The following is a 16816-nucleotide window of genomic DNA, read 5'->3' as shown; positions in this document are numbered from 1 at the left end:
GTATGGGGAAATTTAACTCCAAGGTGAAAGTGTGAAAAAAAAAATGAGGCTTCTGGGTGTGCGTATGTGTGATTAGCTCATGAGAGTGAAGTTTTCATCAACGATCATTTACAAGAGGCTCGGAGAGCCGCCTTGTCCCTCCCACCAATGGAAATTGCCCCCAGGAAGAGGTATAGAAAGTGATATCTGTAAGGAACAGGACCTCACCATATAACAAATCGCCCAACACCTTCATCTTAAACTTTCCCAGCTCTAGAATTCTGAGAAATAAAATTCTGGGACACTCAGTTGTAACAGGCCAAATGAAATAAAAAACATAGTAACCCACATGAGACAGAACAGGTAAAGGCACAAAGGGACAGACAGGAGCAGGGGTCCTAAGTGATTTGCTTGCCCATCTGCCAATGCTCCTTATTGTGATGATAGCACCTCAATTTTTCTTTCCTCTACATTCAGTTCATATGACTTTGACATCTTACTCCTGTCATGTTCTCCCAGGTTCCAGGGGTGAAAAAGTGAGCCAGATCTGGTCAATTGGGTCATTTCCTTTCCTCCTGACTTTATGGGTTACCATGGAGCACAAGACAGGTTGATAGAATCCATGCAAAACTAGTAAGAAAGAAGAGTTGAGTGTCAAAAGGACCACAGAACAGAAATTTGCTGGACCTAGTTTTCAGGACAACCCTGGGAGCTTTTAAATATTTTTTTTTTCCCTGCTAAAGTGACTTTGAATTGAGTTTCTGTAACTTTTCCCTTAAAAAATTCTGAACAAGGTAGGGATCATTCTGTTGGAACTTTATTTCTTTTGATTTACTCTGTAGTTGAACAATAACATTTAATATGAAGGCAGGTAGCTTTAAGATGACCTGATGATTCTGGCTGCCTAGTGTTCACCATCTGGTGTAACCCTGTCCTCTTGAGTATAGGCTGAACCCTGTGACACTCTTCTATTGAATGGAAGCCAAGAGTGATGGGCTGTCACTTCCAAGATTAAGTTTCAGAGAAGCTATGGCTTTTGCTGACATGCCCTTTCTTGCCCTCTCTTGGCTCTCCTGCTCTGAGGAAGGCCAGCTGCCACATATGAACTGCCCAAAGGAGAGAACCTTGTGAGGAAAAAAACCAAAAACAAAACCCAAAGCTGAAGCCTCTAACCAACAGCCAGCAACGACCTGAGGCCTGCCTGCAGTCACGGAATTGAGCCTGGACAGGAATCATCCCCTAGTCCAGCCCACAGGTAACTATAACTCCAGTCTAGACCTTGATCACAACTTCCCGAGAGCCCAGAAGCCCAGGGACCTAGCTAAGCTGATCTCCAGACTGTAAGATGTGGTTGTTATTTTAAGCTTATAAGTTTTGGGCTAATTTGTCATGTAGCAATATATAACTAATAGAATGGAATTAACCCGTGTAGATTAACAATAAAATATTCATTCTTTTCCTCTCTATTATATTTCCCAAGACAACTCTCAATTATTTCATTTATAGGACTTACAAATGCAGTTTTAATATACTGAAGTTAATAACATAATTATATTGATATGAGAGAACTATATTGATAGTAATGAATTATGTGGTTCTAATGAAATATGGCATTTGAATGGTAAGATTCTTTTTTTTTTAAAGAGAAAGAGAGAGAGAGAGAGAGAATTTTTAAATATTTATTTATTTATTTATTTTTGGTTTTAGGCAGACACAACATCTTTGTTTTGTATGTGGTGCTGAGGATCGAACCCGAGTCACACGCATGCCAGGCGAGCGTGCTACCTCTTGAGCCACATCCCCAGCCCAATGAATGGTAAGATTCTTTAAGAGAAATTCTGAGAGTTGAAATGCCAATCTAGTTTAGACTAGTCTGTTTTACAAATACACACATTGAGCACCTGCTGTGTTCCACACATAGAAAGATAAATAGTGCAATTGGCCTGTTGCAAAGAGTTCAAAGGAGAGGAGAGAAACAGGTAAGATTGAAACCGATTAATCAAGAGAAGAGTCACTCTTACTAGGAGTGTGACACTGGATAAGCCATTTAACTGTTCAGTGCTTTGTTTTCCTCATTTATAAAATGATGAATAACAATAATAACAGCTGATTAATCACCTTATAAGATTGTTAGAAGGACTAAAAAGAATATATATATATATATATACACACACACTGTAAAATGTCAAAATAAAATAAATCATTAAAAGTATAATGCTTATTATAAAAAATATAATATATGGGCTTTACTGGAGAACTAGATAAGAATCATTCATAATTCATTTACTGTTTACAGCATGTGAAAAAATTTCCATTGCCTATTTAAATATGTTCTTAAATTTGAAATTTGTACTCTAAAGGTACCTGGTTTGAACACTCCTTTAAATACCATGCAATCTGAATTGCTTCTCTAAATGTAAATGTCTCACACTTTCATCTTAATTTATTCTCTGTGAGAAGACACTTTATAGTAATTGTTTCAGGAAAACTGAGTAAAAAATACATAGAACATGCAAATTCCAATCATTTTGATCAATTCAAAACTTTTGTGAGCAAAAAATTTTCTGCCCTATGAAAAAAAGACAGAATTTTATTTGATATTACATTTAAACAGTGTTGAAAGTTACTATTTAGAATCAATTAAATATTCTCATTGCTTCTATTACCTTCTCCACCAAGGTTCCTCTGATATTCCTTGTGAATCATTAAATCAACATTTTGAGGTCACTGGAAAACACTTTATTTTTCATATTTTCAATTTGCCACTGTACTTCAATTCATTATTCTAGTCCAAATAGCAGATCTGTTAATAAAAATGCACAGGCAAGAATAATTGATTTCATTTTAGGGAAAAGATATCAACAGTAAACTGCTTTGGACTGAGCAATCAATGGTTATTGAATTCTAGACTCCAGGCTAATATTTCCAGCTCTACAAGGTCCTTGAGACTCCAGTTGCCCACTTTACTTTTAATGAACAAGGTCAAAATCATGAAATGAAATACTATGACTCTAATAGCATACTTTATCTCAGAAAAATTTTAGCCTCTAGGCATCATAAACTGCCAAGTATCTTTCCAATAAGCCTAAATGTTAATATACATATCAAAGTTGAAGATAAATATGTCCCTTGGAATCCAGTTGTACTCTAGTTGTCTACACTTCGGTAAAAATAAAATTAAAATAAACATTTATTAAGCTCTAACTATGGGCTCACCAAGGAGCAAAGGGACTCTAAAGTTGATGGAATAGGTAAAATATAATTGAAAAACTTAGAAAATACAGAGAGTGAGGAGTGAATTTTAGGTTTCTAGTTTGTACAAATTTTAACAGGATAATGCCTTTAACTAAAAAAGGGAAGGAAGGTAGAATGAACATGTTTGTGATAGGGGATAAAGGGCTTAGGTTCAGTTTCTAAGAAGTTGAAATCTGAGATGATGGAGCACCCAGATGACAGTTGGACATAAAGAACCTGAGCTCATCGGTGGTATCAAAACTACAAAGAATATACAGAGTGGGAAGGCAAGGACTCAAACTCCAGGAAAGACAAAGAGCTAAATCAGGAGGAGGCACAGAAGGAGAAGGTCATCCGAAAAGTGGGGAAGAACCATGAAAAAGATGGACCACAGATGCCAAGACAGAGGGAAGACTCCAAGACCAAAGGAATGAGCAACTGCCTGCCAACTTGGACAGCAAGATCAACAAAGTGAAGGAAGTTCTAAAGAACTCCTGGTGATCTTTGCTTTAAAGTTGCACTGATAATCTTAGCTAGGTCACGTTCAGTGCAATGGCGGGAGTAGAATCCAGAGGGCCACGCAACATTATTCAATTATTCTAATATTAACTAGGCACCTTTGTTGTGCTTTGAGGATAGGAAAGTACATATGAAATTTCTGGTAAAAGATATGTGGGAGGCTGGAGAAGGTAGGGAAAGCAGAGTCAAGAGTACTCAGAAGTAGCCTTTATCTTTGGATGAGAGAGTGTACAGGCATGAAGAAGGGAGGTGAGATTTGGGAACAATTGTTGAAGGAAAGGGCAAGAGAGCAACTGGAAATAAAGACAAAAGATTGATGACTGGTGTTAAGAGCCCAGCTAAGGCTGGAACTCATAAATCTGTAATGCGGCCAACCACCATGGTGGTGCAGGTTTTCCTTCCAGTAATGCCAGTAGCTTGGGAGCAGGAGTGAGGACCACAGATGGTCTGAAGCAGCTCAGGTTGAGTACTGGCAGAAGCCCGAGGCTGAAGTGTCAAGGGGAGATGAATATTTGAGGGGCCTGTTGATTTACCAGGGAACCAGACACCTAATGGAAGAAGTCCACAGCATTCTCACTGGTAGAGAGGACAGATAGGGCACTGAAGGACATATGAGTTTAACATTTAGAATTGAAGGAGAGTGAGAGGGGGGAAATGGAACATAGGGAATACTGAAGGAGAAAAAGGATATAAAAATGAAGAATCTGATAAAAATTAAGAGGTATAAAATGTCTTAACAAAGTAAAGAACTAATCCTACACTTCAAAAAAAGTGATGCCTTTCACTATGAATTTTTTCTAGATAGTGTAAAATTTGTCTTTTGTTTTTAATAGGAAACAGATTCAAGTCACATCAGGTCATTTCTGAGATTCACTCTTACATCTCAAACAAAGAGATCACTATCATGTTAATAAAGTCTTACAATTTCTGATTATTTGGGAACCTTTCAGTCTGAAGAAGGAAAAACTAAAAAGCAAAGATTTTCCAAATGAAAATAATAAATAGCAAATTGTCTGAGACAATTACAACATCAAAGTAAGACAGACACCTGGACAAAGCCAAGCTGATACTGGGTTAGGTAAATGACAGAACCTGACACCAATTTGCCACTGTACTTCAAGAACCAGAATAATATTCACTTGAAATATTTATACTTCATGTCAATATTTTTAGCTTTATTTGAGAAATATTTCCCACCAGTATCTCTGCTATGTGGGGATTTATTCTATTTGAAAGCAGGGTGAATATGATTCAGATGTAACTTAGTAATAGAGAAGGTAAAGAAAGGAAACTAGCTCCTATATCACTCTCAAATTCACATGAACTCAAGAATTTATTGGGGACCCCTGGAGAACTCTGCTGTTTCAATGTGTTTATACCCATATTCACATTTTTGCTCATAATGTATTGGTTTCATATATAGCTTTAATAATGTGAGTGAGAATTCTCACAGACAAAAAATGCATTAATAATCAGATAGTCCAATGGCCAGACGTGGCACAGTGCTCCTGCTTTTGGTTCCTTGTTGCTGAGGAATTAGGAACAAGCCTTAGTCAAGATCTCCACCCTAGACTGGATCCACTTGCTCATCTTGGTGATAATAAATCCAAGGGTCTTCTGGTCCAAACACATTGTGGATTATTAACATCAGTTTCTAATTTCAGATTTGGTGAGACAACAACAGAGTCACACCAGAAAGTAAAGCAAGTTGTCCTGTTCAAAGCACAATTGAATTCAAAATAATTGAATGAGCAGGACTAAAAAGGAAATTTATCTCATTACACAACAGTTAGTCCTAACAGTAGCTACATTTGCTGCTTTTTCTATTTTTAGAGGCAAGGAATTATATCCAAGCCAGCTTAGGCCAGTTTGTCCAGAGGGTAAAGGTTGGGATCTGGAGGGCACCCTTGAGCAGCCACGGGGGGGGGGGGGGGGGGGGGTCACAGAGCGCAGTGTCTGGGCGCTCGCCACACTGCACACAGCCCTCAGCACAAAGTATGGGCTCAAACAATATTTCACTAATAGTACTTAGCAGACCAGAAAATTGTGTGACATTGGGAAAGTTAATTGGACTTTTTTGGCTCCAGCATATTTAGAAAATAAGGATAATAATATCTGTTTTGTAGAGTTATGTGCATTAAATGAAATCATGCATGAAAAGTGTTTCACCCAGGACCCAACACACACTAATCTCAGGAGACTAAGAATCAGGAACTTTCTAACAAAAGAAGACAGATCTAGAAAATCTTATGAAATATATAAGTTTTCTTTCTCCGCCTCCTTCTTCCTCTTCTGCCTTCATGCATTTTGTTTCTCTAACACTGTGATAAGAGCTGTTTTCTATGTTATATGGAGTAGTAGGAGAAGCCACAGTGAGGTTTAGTTTGGATGTGGCGAACTAAATCTCTTGTGATCAGAGAATTGTTTTCTAAACTTCCTAATCAACTGGATATGTGAATGTTGACTATGAAGTAATCAGATATGCTTCTGTGGGTAGAAGATGGGAACCAGTGTCCTTCATAGTTTGGCAAGCAAGAAACATCTCCTGATGGGCTAGGCAATGCCCAGGTGCTGGAACATGAAGATGATAAAGTAACACTCTCAGGTGGCAAGCACATGTAAGTACTCACAAGACCAGGTGGTACATGGGCATGCCACTCACACATACTAGAGCCCAGGTTTAACCCTTACATGAGTGAGCAGAGTGGCAGGGAGCTGCACCTGATGGCAGGCAGTCTTTGAAGTCATGAGAAGGGTTTGAGGGATGATAAAATAAAAGCTACACCAACTTCACGGACTTAAATACTTATGCTAGTCCTATTCTTAGTGGCTGGGGTTGTGGCTCAGTGGTAGAGTGCTTGCCTAGCACATGCAAGGTGCTGGTTTCGATCCTCAGCACCACATAAAAATAAATAAATAAATAAAATAAAGATATTGTGTCCAACTACAACTAAAAATTTTTTTTAAAAAAAAATCACTGAATGCTACTACGTTGTTATAGTTAATATGTAAAACCAAAGGAATGGACTATAAGGCTCCAACAGTTCTCAACTTTATGCTTAGCATCTTCCAAATGGTCCTGAAAATATCATTACACAAAAACTTTGTGATTTTTAAAAATGAAAGAGGCATTTATCCTGTAAATCATAAAACCTTGGTATTGATAGATAAAACCAGCCATAAACAACAGATCCCAGATGCTGAGGATTCCCCAGTTCCACTTGATAATGAAAGGCCACTGTAAATCCATAAAGGGGAAAATTATAACCAACTAACTGCTATGCACTTGTACACCTGAAATATGACCATGATTATAGGCAGGGTGAAATGTACTGAATAAAGTATTTTCTAAATCAAAATTCATACCCATGTCTTCAAAATACTTGCAAAGAAGGGGCTGAGGATGTAGCTCAGTGGGAGAGTACTTGCCTACCACATACAAGGCCCTGGGCTCAACCCCATCAATGCAAAAATACTCATATACATACATACATACTTGCAAACTTCATTTTTTTTCATGTGTAGGCGACAGTTTACAAAAACAAGTGTTAACCATAACTGTGATCATTTGTAAAACTCTCCAGCGAAGCTATTTGTTAACCTACACTCAGTTTTTAGAATCAGCAAGGATGCCACTGTTGGCTTCACATTCTATATTGGCTACATTTGACATGTGCCTGGTTTTATTTCAAAATGGGGGCTTCACAAATCAAATGTTATTTCCTACACCTGAAAATTCATGAACCACATATTGCTGCCAGCAAAAGTACAACATGAAAACATAAGACCAGCTCAGCAGTAATCAGAGGCACCTGTTTCACAAAATGCTTGCCACTGTACTGAAATTAATCATAAATTTAAAAGTATGTTGCTTAACCCCTCTCATGAAAAGCAACTCAGACAATCATCAGAAAATAGAAAGACTTTTTTATATTACCCTGGATTTACTTCTAAAAATAAAAGATTAATTCTCTAAATCATATTTAATGAACAGTAATGGATCTAGAAAATAGCAATATTCCAATAAGCAAATTAAGATTCCCTAGTCATCTATTGTTAATAAGATAGCAACAGTAACATAGGGTCCAATTTTCCATAAAGCAACAGAGGATGGCTATGATGTGGACTGTAACTAGAAAGACCCTGCATGAATTTCCTGGCTCTCTGGAAACTGTTTTTGACACATACTCTTTCCTATAACATGCAATAAGCCATTAAAAACCTCTACAATGTGGTAAGTTTCAAAGACTAGGGAGAAGCGTGATGTATTTTTGTCCTACTGAAAACAAATGATGAACTGTAAAATGATCATACATTTTTGTATACTCTGATTACATGGCAAGTGCCCCTTTAGATTAAGAATTGTGCTCGATGATGATTAGAACCCAAATACAAAAATTACTATACATTTACTGACAATATTCTAAAAGCATAACAAACCATTTTATCATTCCTCCCAAAATGCTATCCCCACTTTAGTTACTCCTAACTCAGCAGGATCAGACTTAAAGATGTCTATATGTGAATGCCAATAGCAACACTAACTTTTTGAACAAAATAAAGTCTTTCTCCAGTAACTGTGTCCCAGTTAGCCAAAGCCACATTTTACCTCTTAATGAAATATTACATAGGTATGATCAGGCCTGCTTTAAATCTGTTTTTTTTTTTTCTTCTCCTTTTTCTATTCTTGCTACCTCATTCCTAGGAAGAAATGCAAATTCTGAATTTCAAACAATTGCAATTACAAATGAACATTAAGAAAGCAATGCGTTCGGAAGATGTCAAGAAAAAATTCTGTATTGGGATTGATACATACAACACTTTTAACTTCTGGGGGGTTTATGTCCCTGCCTCTTCCTACCTAGTTCTTCACACAGTGGCTCCATCTCTTCAAATGCGCCAGTCCATCTTCTTTTTCTTAAAGAGGGCCACCTTAGCTAACATACCACAAGACTACCTCCCACACTGTGTCCCAAAGCTCCCATCTCATTTTCTTCATTGCACTTCCTGTCAGCTTTTGTTTTCTACTTCCCTGTTAGCTTGCTCCTTCTCCTAGGGCAAGGGTTTTCTCTGGTCTTTGCACGTCTGGTCTATATCTCTAGCACCCATGGAGGTGTTTCCCAGGCATCATCAGTACATGATGATCGTCTAAAGTGCTTGATATCCAAAGTGTTCTGGGTTTTAACTTTGGAATATTCATATATACATGATGAGATACCTTGGGGAAGGGACTCAAGTATAAACTCTAAATTTATGCTTCATATTTACAAATAGGCTAAAGGTAATTTTATATAATGATTTTACTGTGTGTGAGCTTTGTGACATATCACATGGGGTCTGGTATGGAATTTTCCTCTGGTGGTATCATACCGGCACTCAAAAACTTTCAGATTTCAGAACATTTTAGGTTATAAATGTTCAATTTGCATTTGCTAAGTGAATAAAAGTGTTAGAATGTTAACCATAAATTTAATCTTCCTATTTTTATAGAGTAAGGAAATAAAGAAGAAAGTTCAAAAACTATACTTATTTTAAATGTTATTAATTATGAGTAACTTATCTATCTTATAATATTTTAGAGTCAGTTCTAACAATTTCTAGTACAGAGATCTTCAAAGATTTGACATGTAAACTGAAATTCAACTGAATTTTACATACCTATAGACCTAATTGTTGATATTTAGTTTAAATCCACAGGTTCAAATAACTTAATTCTATACCAGAATGTTTCAGAGAAACTTCTGAGCCATAAGATTATGAAATAGTTGAGACATCAGAACAGAATGCTAACACTTCAAATTAAAAAGGCAGATAATCAATTGCTTTCTATATTTAAAAATACCACTGGGAATGTTTGCCTCTGGCATTTGGCTAAATTATCTGGTGAGAGGTGCATGGGGAAATTGTGTGGTCCCCTCTACAACAATATTCAACTCTGAACAGAAACTGGGGACAGGAAATGTTAAATGCAAGTAGGTAATGCTAAGGGCAACATCTTTTGCCCAAGTGTGCCCACTTGCTACCTCCTTCCTCCAGCTGTGTGGGCCATGTGCTTCACAGGGAGATGCAGGCTACTGCCTGTGTCATTGGGTGTTTCCTCTTCCTTGGTTCTTTAGTGTCTTACACTGCTAAATAGCACTCCCATTTTACACTCAGACACAAAAGTATAGAGACTCAGGTGATACATCCAAGGTCACGTAGTTTCCTAGTTCCAGTAAGAGAATCAATTGTTAGAGGGTAGAAATTCTAATGGAATAAAATCTATGTTTCATCTTTGACACTTATTTCTATCCAATGAAAATAACCAAATAGTCATATTTCTCCAATTAAAAGATTACAAACACTACCAGCTTAGACGATCTGAGTTTCCATCCTCCTTCTGCTCCTTTTCTCACTATAGAATCTTTAATTTGGGCAGCTCTGGAAATCCCATGACCCCAAAGAAGGGACCACACATGCACAAGAGCCTTCTGATTTTTCCCTTCCACCTCTTCAGGCTAGTTGGACTCCCTCCCGCCTCCAGAGTGGTTTCTCCTCAGGCAGAGGGCATCAGAGTGAATTTACAGATTCCTTAGGAGCTTTCTGACAGACCCAGCTTGGTTTATATGTCCATTACTAGACCCATTGCCCTGGGCTAAGAAATGGTATACAATAATGATGACGGTTTTGATCAATCAATAATGACAGAATTGGAGTAGAAACAGAATATTTCAATATGGAGACAGCTCTTCCCAGGGCGGGGAGTGGAGGGGAGTAGGGCCGAGTTTCAGGGAAGACAAATGGATGTTCACTTCATCATGAAAACAGAAAGTACTAAAATGTATTTTTCATTAAATAAGTGGAAGTTTTGGTGATCTTTTAGAAATACACAAAAAAGAAATGAAAAAAAATTGCCTACATGGATGTGGGCCCAATACAGAGATCTTCTGGATTTGTATAGTTAAGACAAAAATAGCACTGAAGGAATTACTCACCTCCACATGCCATATGTTATATCCGTGAGAAAATAATATGAGTAGAAAGAAGACATGAAGTCTCAGTGCATTTTCAATTCAAAATAGTGTATATTTATTTGGATCAAGATATAGATTTTGAACATGCAGTGTATTTGTTAGAGTATGCCAGAAACTTAACATATAATTTAACATACAGTTCAGAACTTACTTAAAAGAAGCACAGATTCAGTGTCTTGTTCTGCCTCGAAGTTAATGTGTCTACCCTTCAAGTTTTTCACAAATGCTGGATGACCACATAGCTGAGATACTGGGGAAGGATTTCCTACACGGGATGGCACATCTTGCTAACTCAACTCCAAAGTGAGTCCCAATTCTAATAGTCTCAAATAGAATTGATATGTTAAATCCCCTAAAGAGATATTTATTGAGAAAAGTAGACATATTTTTAAACCACAGTGCAAATAAGAGAAGCAGAAAATACTGTTGTCTGGTCTTTGAGTCATCAGCAATCACTGTTATTAACATCACCCATAAATGAGACATTACGATAGTTTGACTTACAAGATAGAGTAAGGAGTTAGGTTTGTTTTTTTTATTTTCCCCAAGACTTTAGTATAAGATGATCACATGTTCAAAACAGTAAAACCACTTATCAAGGAAATCAACCATTGTAATTCAATATGAAGATGTATCTTGGGCCTGAAGTATCATCAGAAGGATCAGATCTTAAGAGAGCTAAACAAGCATGTGAGATAATGACTAGAGCCTGGACCAGACCCAATAAAGGAATCTGGCTTTTAGTAATCAGTGGGACTTGCACATGTCATTTGAATTGTTGAATATCTTAGATTAAACAACAACAACAACAGCAACAACAAAAAAATACTAAGAAATACTCAGGTGGAACAAAGTAAATTCTAAGGTCCTTTTCAACTTTACTATTCCTTTAAATTATTCCACATAGAATAAAAATTAAGTTTGGGATAATAGAGTTGATGATACAAAGTACCCAACATACTAGCTAGCCAGGCTCAACAAAAATGTACTGTAGATGGAAAGCAATTCTTAGGAAAGAAAAATAAACATAATAGTCATAAAATAAGAAATTTTTGCTGTTTCCTTATATTGATGCTGCTTCTAATTCTTGTGTGTTTTCTTGAGTCAAACAGCTGAGGCTTGAATCACCCAGGATCTCACATCCAAGACCTGTCAGTTCAATGATCACTGTTTTCAACACAGAAATGAATGGCTGCTATGCTGCTAAGCACTGGAGAAGTAAGGATAGCCTATGAAATGTGCTTGCTTCTCTTCTTCCCCCTCCCCTCTCCTCTCTCCCTTTATACCCCAAAGCCTGAGGAAGGCTGATTATATGTCAGCTCTTGCACATATTATAGCAAGGATCAACCATCTTTCCAAAGTATGTCAAAATTCTCACTCAATCCTATTGGTACATCTATTAAGAGAGAAATGCCGTTCACTAGATGCAGAGAGGATATATAAATTCTTTGAATTTTTAAAGAAAAACTTTTAATGTTAAAATTTAGTCAAAGGATCTAGTAATAAGAAATTAATTGTTTAATCACCCACACCAGTGCCTAAAAAATCCTCACACTACAAACACCCACTGCTAATTTTTTTTTTGCTAAGAAGAATAATGCACAATATTTTCCAATTAAAGAAAAAAAAGTGAATCATTCCTCTTATAACATAATCTGAACATGTAAAGTACTTTAAAGCCTGAATTATCCAAATAAGGATTTTAAATGCATACATTGCCTAATAAAATAACTTAGCCAAGAATGTTTTTATACACACACATATCACAATTATTGGTCAATACTACTGAAATAGTCAAACAAAAACAAATCAACAAATGAAATAATTTGTAAAAACAAATGACCTTTCTCCAAAAGATCTACACCATCGTCATGTTCCTCCCTCTCTCTAGTTTCCCTGTAGGGACCTCAGAAGGAAGTCAAAGGGTCACTAACAGCTATCTTCAGCAACTTTTCTGCACAGCTTTTCTCCTGCAAAGATGAGTCAGGATGAAACCTGGAAGAGCAGTTACCAGGCAGGAAGTCCATGCTTAATCCAATACCATTGCACACATGCAAAAAGGTGCTAGGGTCTTATGAAAGAGATAAATAAATTTCTCCTTTTCAAGTAGTCAGTGTCAGGTTAGAATTTTTATCAGGGATAAGAACAGTCCTAAGTACATTATCTGTTTTATAACTTGAATATTATTCAATGTGGCTAAATAAAAATATATAAACAATATAGTAATTTTATTTTCTTATATGGGAGATTAAATAAAATCTGATCTGAAAGATCCTTTAAAGAAACATTGCTATAACTTAGTACTTAGTGGAAAACAAATAAAATCACCAAACATAATATAATTGAATTTTAGGGTTCTTTTTTAGCTTTTTTGTCACATTCAGGATCATGGCAGTTCTGTAATCAATGCAAATTTCTCTTAAGGAATAATGCCAAATGAATCATCTATGTGAGATCCTCAAAGAATAAATGGTTCTCCTTGGTCGATACAATCAAGTACAAGATGTGGTCTATGATTTACCAATATATTTAGAATTCTGTAGTTTTATGAAAATTCTTCAAAGCTTCTTCATACCCAATGATAGATTATAATCTTAAAGTGACAAGAATCTCCACACTAACAATTCCTGCCAGAAAGTCAATTTCCTGAAGATATTCAGGTAAATTAAAAAAAAAAAAATCCCAGTTAAAATCCCTTAGTTGATACCTTTATGCCAAACTGGGCACAGCAGCATGTGCCTCAAGTCCCAGCTCTCTGGAGGTTGAGAAAGGTGTATGGAGAGTTCAAGGCCAACCTGGACAACAAAACCAGACCCTATCTCAAAAAAAAAAAAAAAGATAGAAAGAAAAGAAAAAGAAAGAAAGAATGATAAAACTTTAACTGCATTGTGTTAGAAATCATGTAAAATTTAAAATTATATAGTTCTACACCTAGAAAAATCTTTAGAAGTAAAACCATCTTGTGTCACATTTTAGGAAACTAAATCCCAGAAATGTTTGATGATTTGCCCAAGGCACCTGTCTAGCTTATTTAAACTCCTGAATTATGAAAGGACAGATGAGTGACAAGAGCAGTTCTTTTAAAGAATCAAATATATTCATCTTCGTGTACATTTGAATACATCAATTCTAAATCAAAACACACTATAGAAGAGACATTATTTAGGATAAAGTTGAATATCAGTAACCACTTGAAACTGTACAAAAGAGGGGGCAGACTTATTGGGGAATTTTCTGGGGAGTTCTTTCTAGCTCAGTCTTTCATTGTATATACAAAGTTTCTCTGGTAATCTGAACCAATAGAAAGATTGACAAGACAGAGAGCTAAGTTTCAAGAAACAAACAGTACAGGGAGAAAATAAGAATGCCACTTCTAGTTTATCAATGGCGCTGATAATAAAGATGTGAATGTCATCAGGAAAGTCCACCACATTCTGTGCTTTGATGTGAACAGTTTTTTTAAGTCATGAAAGAAAAAGCACACAGAGCATAAACTTTCAAATTATGCCAAAGACTAATTAAAACAGATACACAGTAGATATCATTGAATTCAACCACAGTGCCCATTTGAGAGGGCTGGCTGTAAGCATTAGTCTCGCCCTTTAATACATTTCTACAGCTGTTAAACGTAAGTGGATGTCTCCCATACACAATTCAGAGAGGCTCTGAAACTGAAGCCAAAAGATGCACTGAGAGGCCATCACGCCATATGACACATCTTTAAAAGCTCTGGCTGTTTGACATCTGACGAAATGCCAAATCCCTAGTGCACAAGTCTACTGTGACACGTTCTGCTTACTATGTAGCAGATTGGAGTTGGACACTCAATATGTATCTAACTCCACAAAGTTATAGACTGTCTAATGGGTGCTTTCTGATAAATCACAGGTAAGACATCAGTTTCATATCCAAAGCAAATGACTTGATGGTTAACATCTTATCCTTAGCCTGACCTTGACAAACCAGGTAAGATATGATTACTGCACTTGAAGTATAAAGACTATGACTATGATATCATTCTCTTAACTGTTTTAAAGACATTTCTTGGATACCTCCATAATATTTTTCCTTGTAGGTATATGTTGTAAACTTAGAGTTTTTCTGTTGTTTTTTATAATCCTTCACAAACTATCTGCAGGTATCTAAGGGATTTTGTTTGAATCTACTTGTACAAACATATGTCATTTTACAAATCTGAGGCATGAATCTGACTTAGTATATATTGATTGCAAGAAATTTGTACAATGAATGCCAATATAATTAAAAGTACTTAAGCTTCTTTTTTTTCAATTCTGAATTTTCAAAATTACTCATGCAAGCTGACAGTATTTTTTGATGTGACACAAATCTTAAATTCTAGAATACATTAGGAAAACTAAATTTAGAAAAAATAGACTCACTACATTAGAACAGATTATTCACATACACGCTTTATGAGAGAAATATCTTTAAAACTCTGATTACCAAATCATAGCCGTATTTTTTAAGAAAATGTCAAATAATGACAATTTTGCATTGCTATCGCCAACATGTGAGTTTTCAACCCTCGGCCTTTATCAATCCCAGCAGAATTTCTGGCATATAGAATTAATTCACATGGCTTTCAATGCCATAGAAATTAGGATCTAAATTATTTATTAGTCAATGCTCAGGGGTTGTGAATGGGATACATTCATGTTAGAGATCAAAAGGCCAGAAAAATGTAGGACTGGAATGCAAATTTTACAAAGATTCCTATTCAACAAGGTCAGAAATAAGTTCTAATTTTTAAAATGTAGATTATATATAGCTGTCATCTACCTCTTTCTCATTTGGGCATATAAACTCAGTGATCTCTGCTTTTTCTTTGCAGCCTGAGGCATTCCTGGGCATTTTAAATCTATCGGGGACCCATCCACAGCTCACCAGGAACTTAGAGCACTGACAGGTACAAGAAAAATCCTAGTTCTCTGCTATTTATTAGCTAATTTACGAATGTCTCAACATGAATGTGTTATTTTATGGTTATTGCTGCTTGTAGCTGACAGCACATAAGAATTCCCTTAATTTAACAAAATTATGAGCAAACATCACAGAAAAGCATTTGAACTCCCTTGTACAAACAGCATTTCAGATTACACAAAACTGTCTAGAAGTCTTAATTGGAAGTGTTCATCATCGGCACCAACTTGAATATGAACAATTCTTTCTCCCATGAGGAGCTTTCCCAATTTTAAAAGGTAAAAACAACAACAACAAACATACAGCATTATTGAAAAACAACAAGTACAGCAGAACATATTTTGACCAATTAAGAGATTAGCTTGCAAGATACTTTTTTGAATGGCTTATTAAAATAACAATCAATTAATTGCATCTAAAATATTAACCATGTGTCTAGACCTACGGCTGGTTATACTGTCTAGATCCTATCTGATAACTATTCTTGCAACAAATCAAGTAAAATGTAGCACTTCAGTACTTACAGACTGCTCCCAGAGAACACCATCTGGGGAACCTTTTTCATTTAAGATTAAAGCTGCACACAAGGTTTATTGTTAGTCCCAGCAAGCAAGAAGGAACAGGAGAGGAGGGTGGAGGGAAGTGCTTACTTCTAAAATGCTCCGAAGCATAATAATAGACATCCTCATAGCCCTCGTGGTAATCCTCTTCTGGTCGGTACTTTTTGCCCTTTCTTCTCCTAGATCTTCGGATCTGCTTGACAAAACCCAGAAAGCGGTCCATCTCTTGCTCACTGTGCAGCCCTGCTCAGCCAGCACCAGAGTGCAGAGACAACCCAGCTGCTTGGGAAGCCGGTGGAGCATGAATGACCAACACACCAAGCCTGGGGACTGGACGCACTGCCTTGTATCTGCCTCTATGCTATCACCACAGCAGAGATTTTAGCCATGGAAGAGATTAAAAATAAGAGTGCTATGGAGTTTACCTTGACAAGATTTCTCATTTAGTTCAATAAACTGTCAGATCTGCAATTTGAAAAAGAGGAGAGGGAGAGAAAGTGAAATGACAATGAAAGACTAGGAGGAAAAAAAAACAAAACAAAATGGCAAAGCTTTAGACTTCAAATAGTT

General features: G+C 36.5%; 1 protein-coding gene and 1 long non-coding RNA gene across 13 annotated transcripts in view; one reads left to right on the top strand and one right to left on the bottom strand.

Annotated features, from left to right (window-relative positions):
* Window positions 1-16816, bottom strand: part of Grip1 (glutamate receptor interacting protein 1) — a 666343-nt gene that overhangs the window by 361341 nt on the left and 288186 nt on the right. For 7 of the 12 annotated variants that reach the window (XM_040280351.2, XM_078053193.1, XM_078053200.1 and 4 more), the window contains exon 1: window positions 16337-16470. The exons of 4 other annotated variants lie outside the window; for them this stretch is intronic. In XM_040280351.2, the coding sequence (XP_040136285.2) occupies window positions 16337-16469 (133 nt within the window). In that variant the 5' untranslated portion in view covers window position 16470. Of the gene's footprint in view, window positions 1-16336; window positions 16471-16816 lie in introns of those variants that run through there. One more of the 12 variants, XM_040280354.2, reaches the window with a different exon arrangement.
* Window positions 9384-16717, top strand: LOC120888281 (uncharacterized). Its single transcript, XR_013440530.1, has 3 exons — window positions 9384-11963; window positions 15598-15672; window positions 16430-16717. It is a non-coding gene; the product is annotated as an uncharacterized LOC120888281 (long non-coding RNA).

Source organism: Ictidomys tridecemlineatus, chromosome 6 (genome assembly GCF_052094955.1).
Source record: "Ictidomys tridecemlineatus isolate mIctTri1 chromosome 6, mIctTri1.hap1, whole genome shotgun sequence".
NCBI classification, from domain to species: domain Eukaryota; kingdom Metazoa; phylum Chordata; class Mammalia; order Rodentia; family Sciuridae; genus Ictidomys; species Ictidomys tridecemlineatus.
The sequence above is the reverse complement of the archived record's forward strand: the minus strand, read 5'-3'. Positions and strand labels throughout refer to the sequence as shown.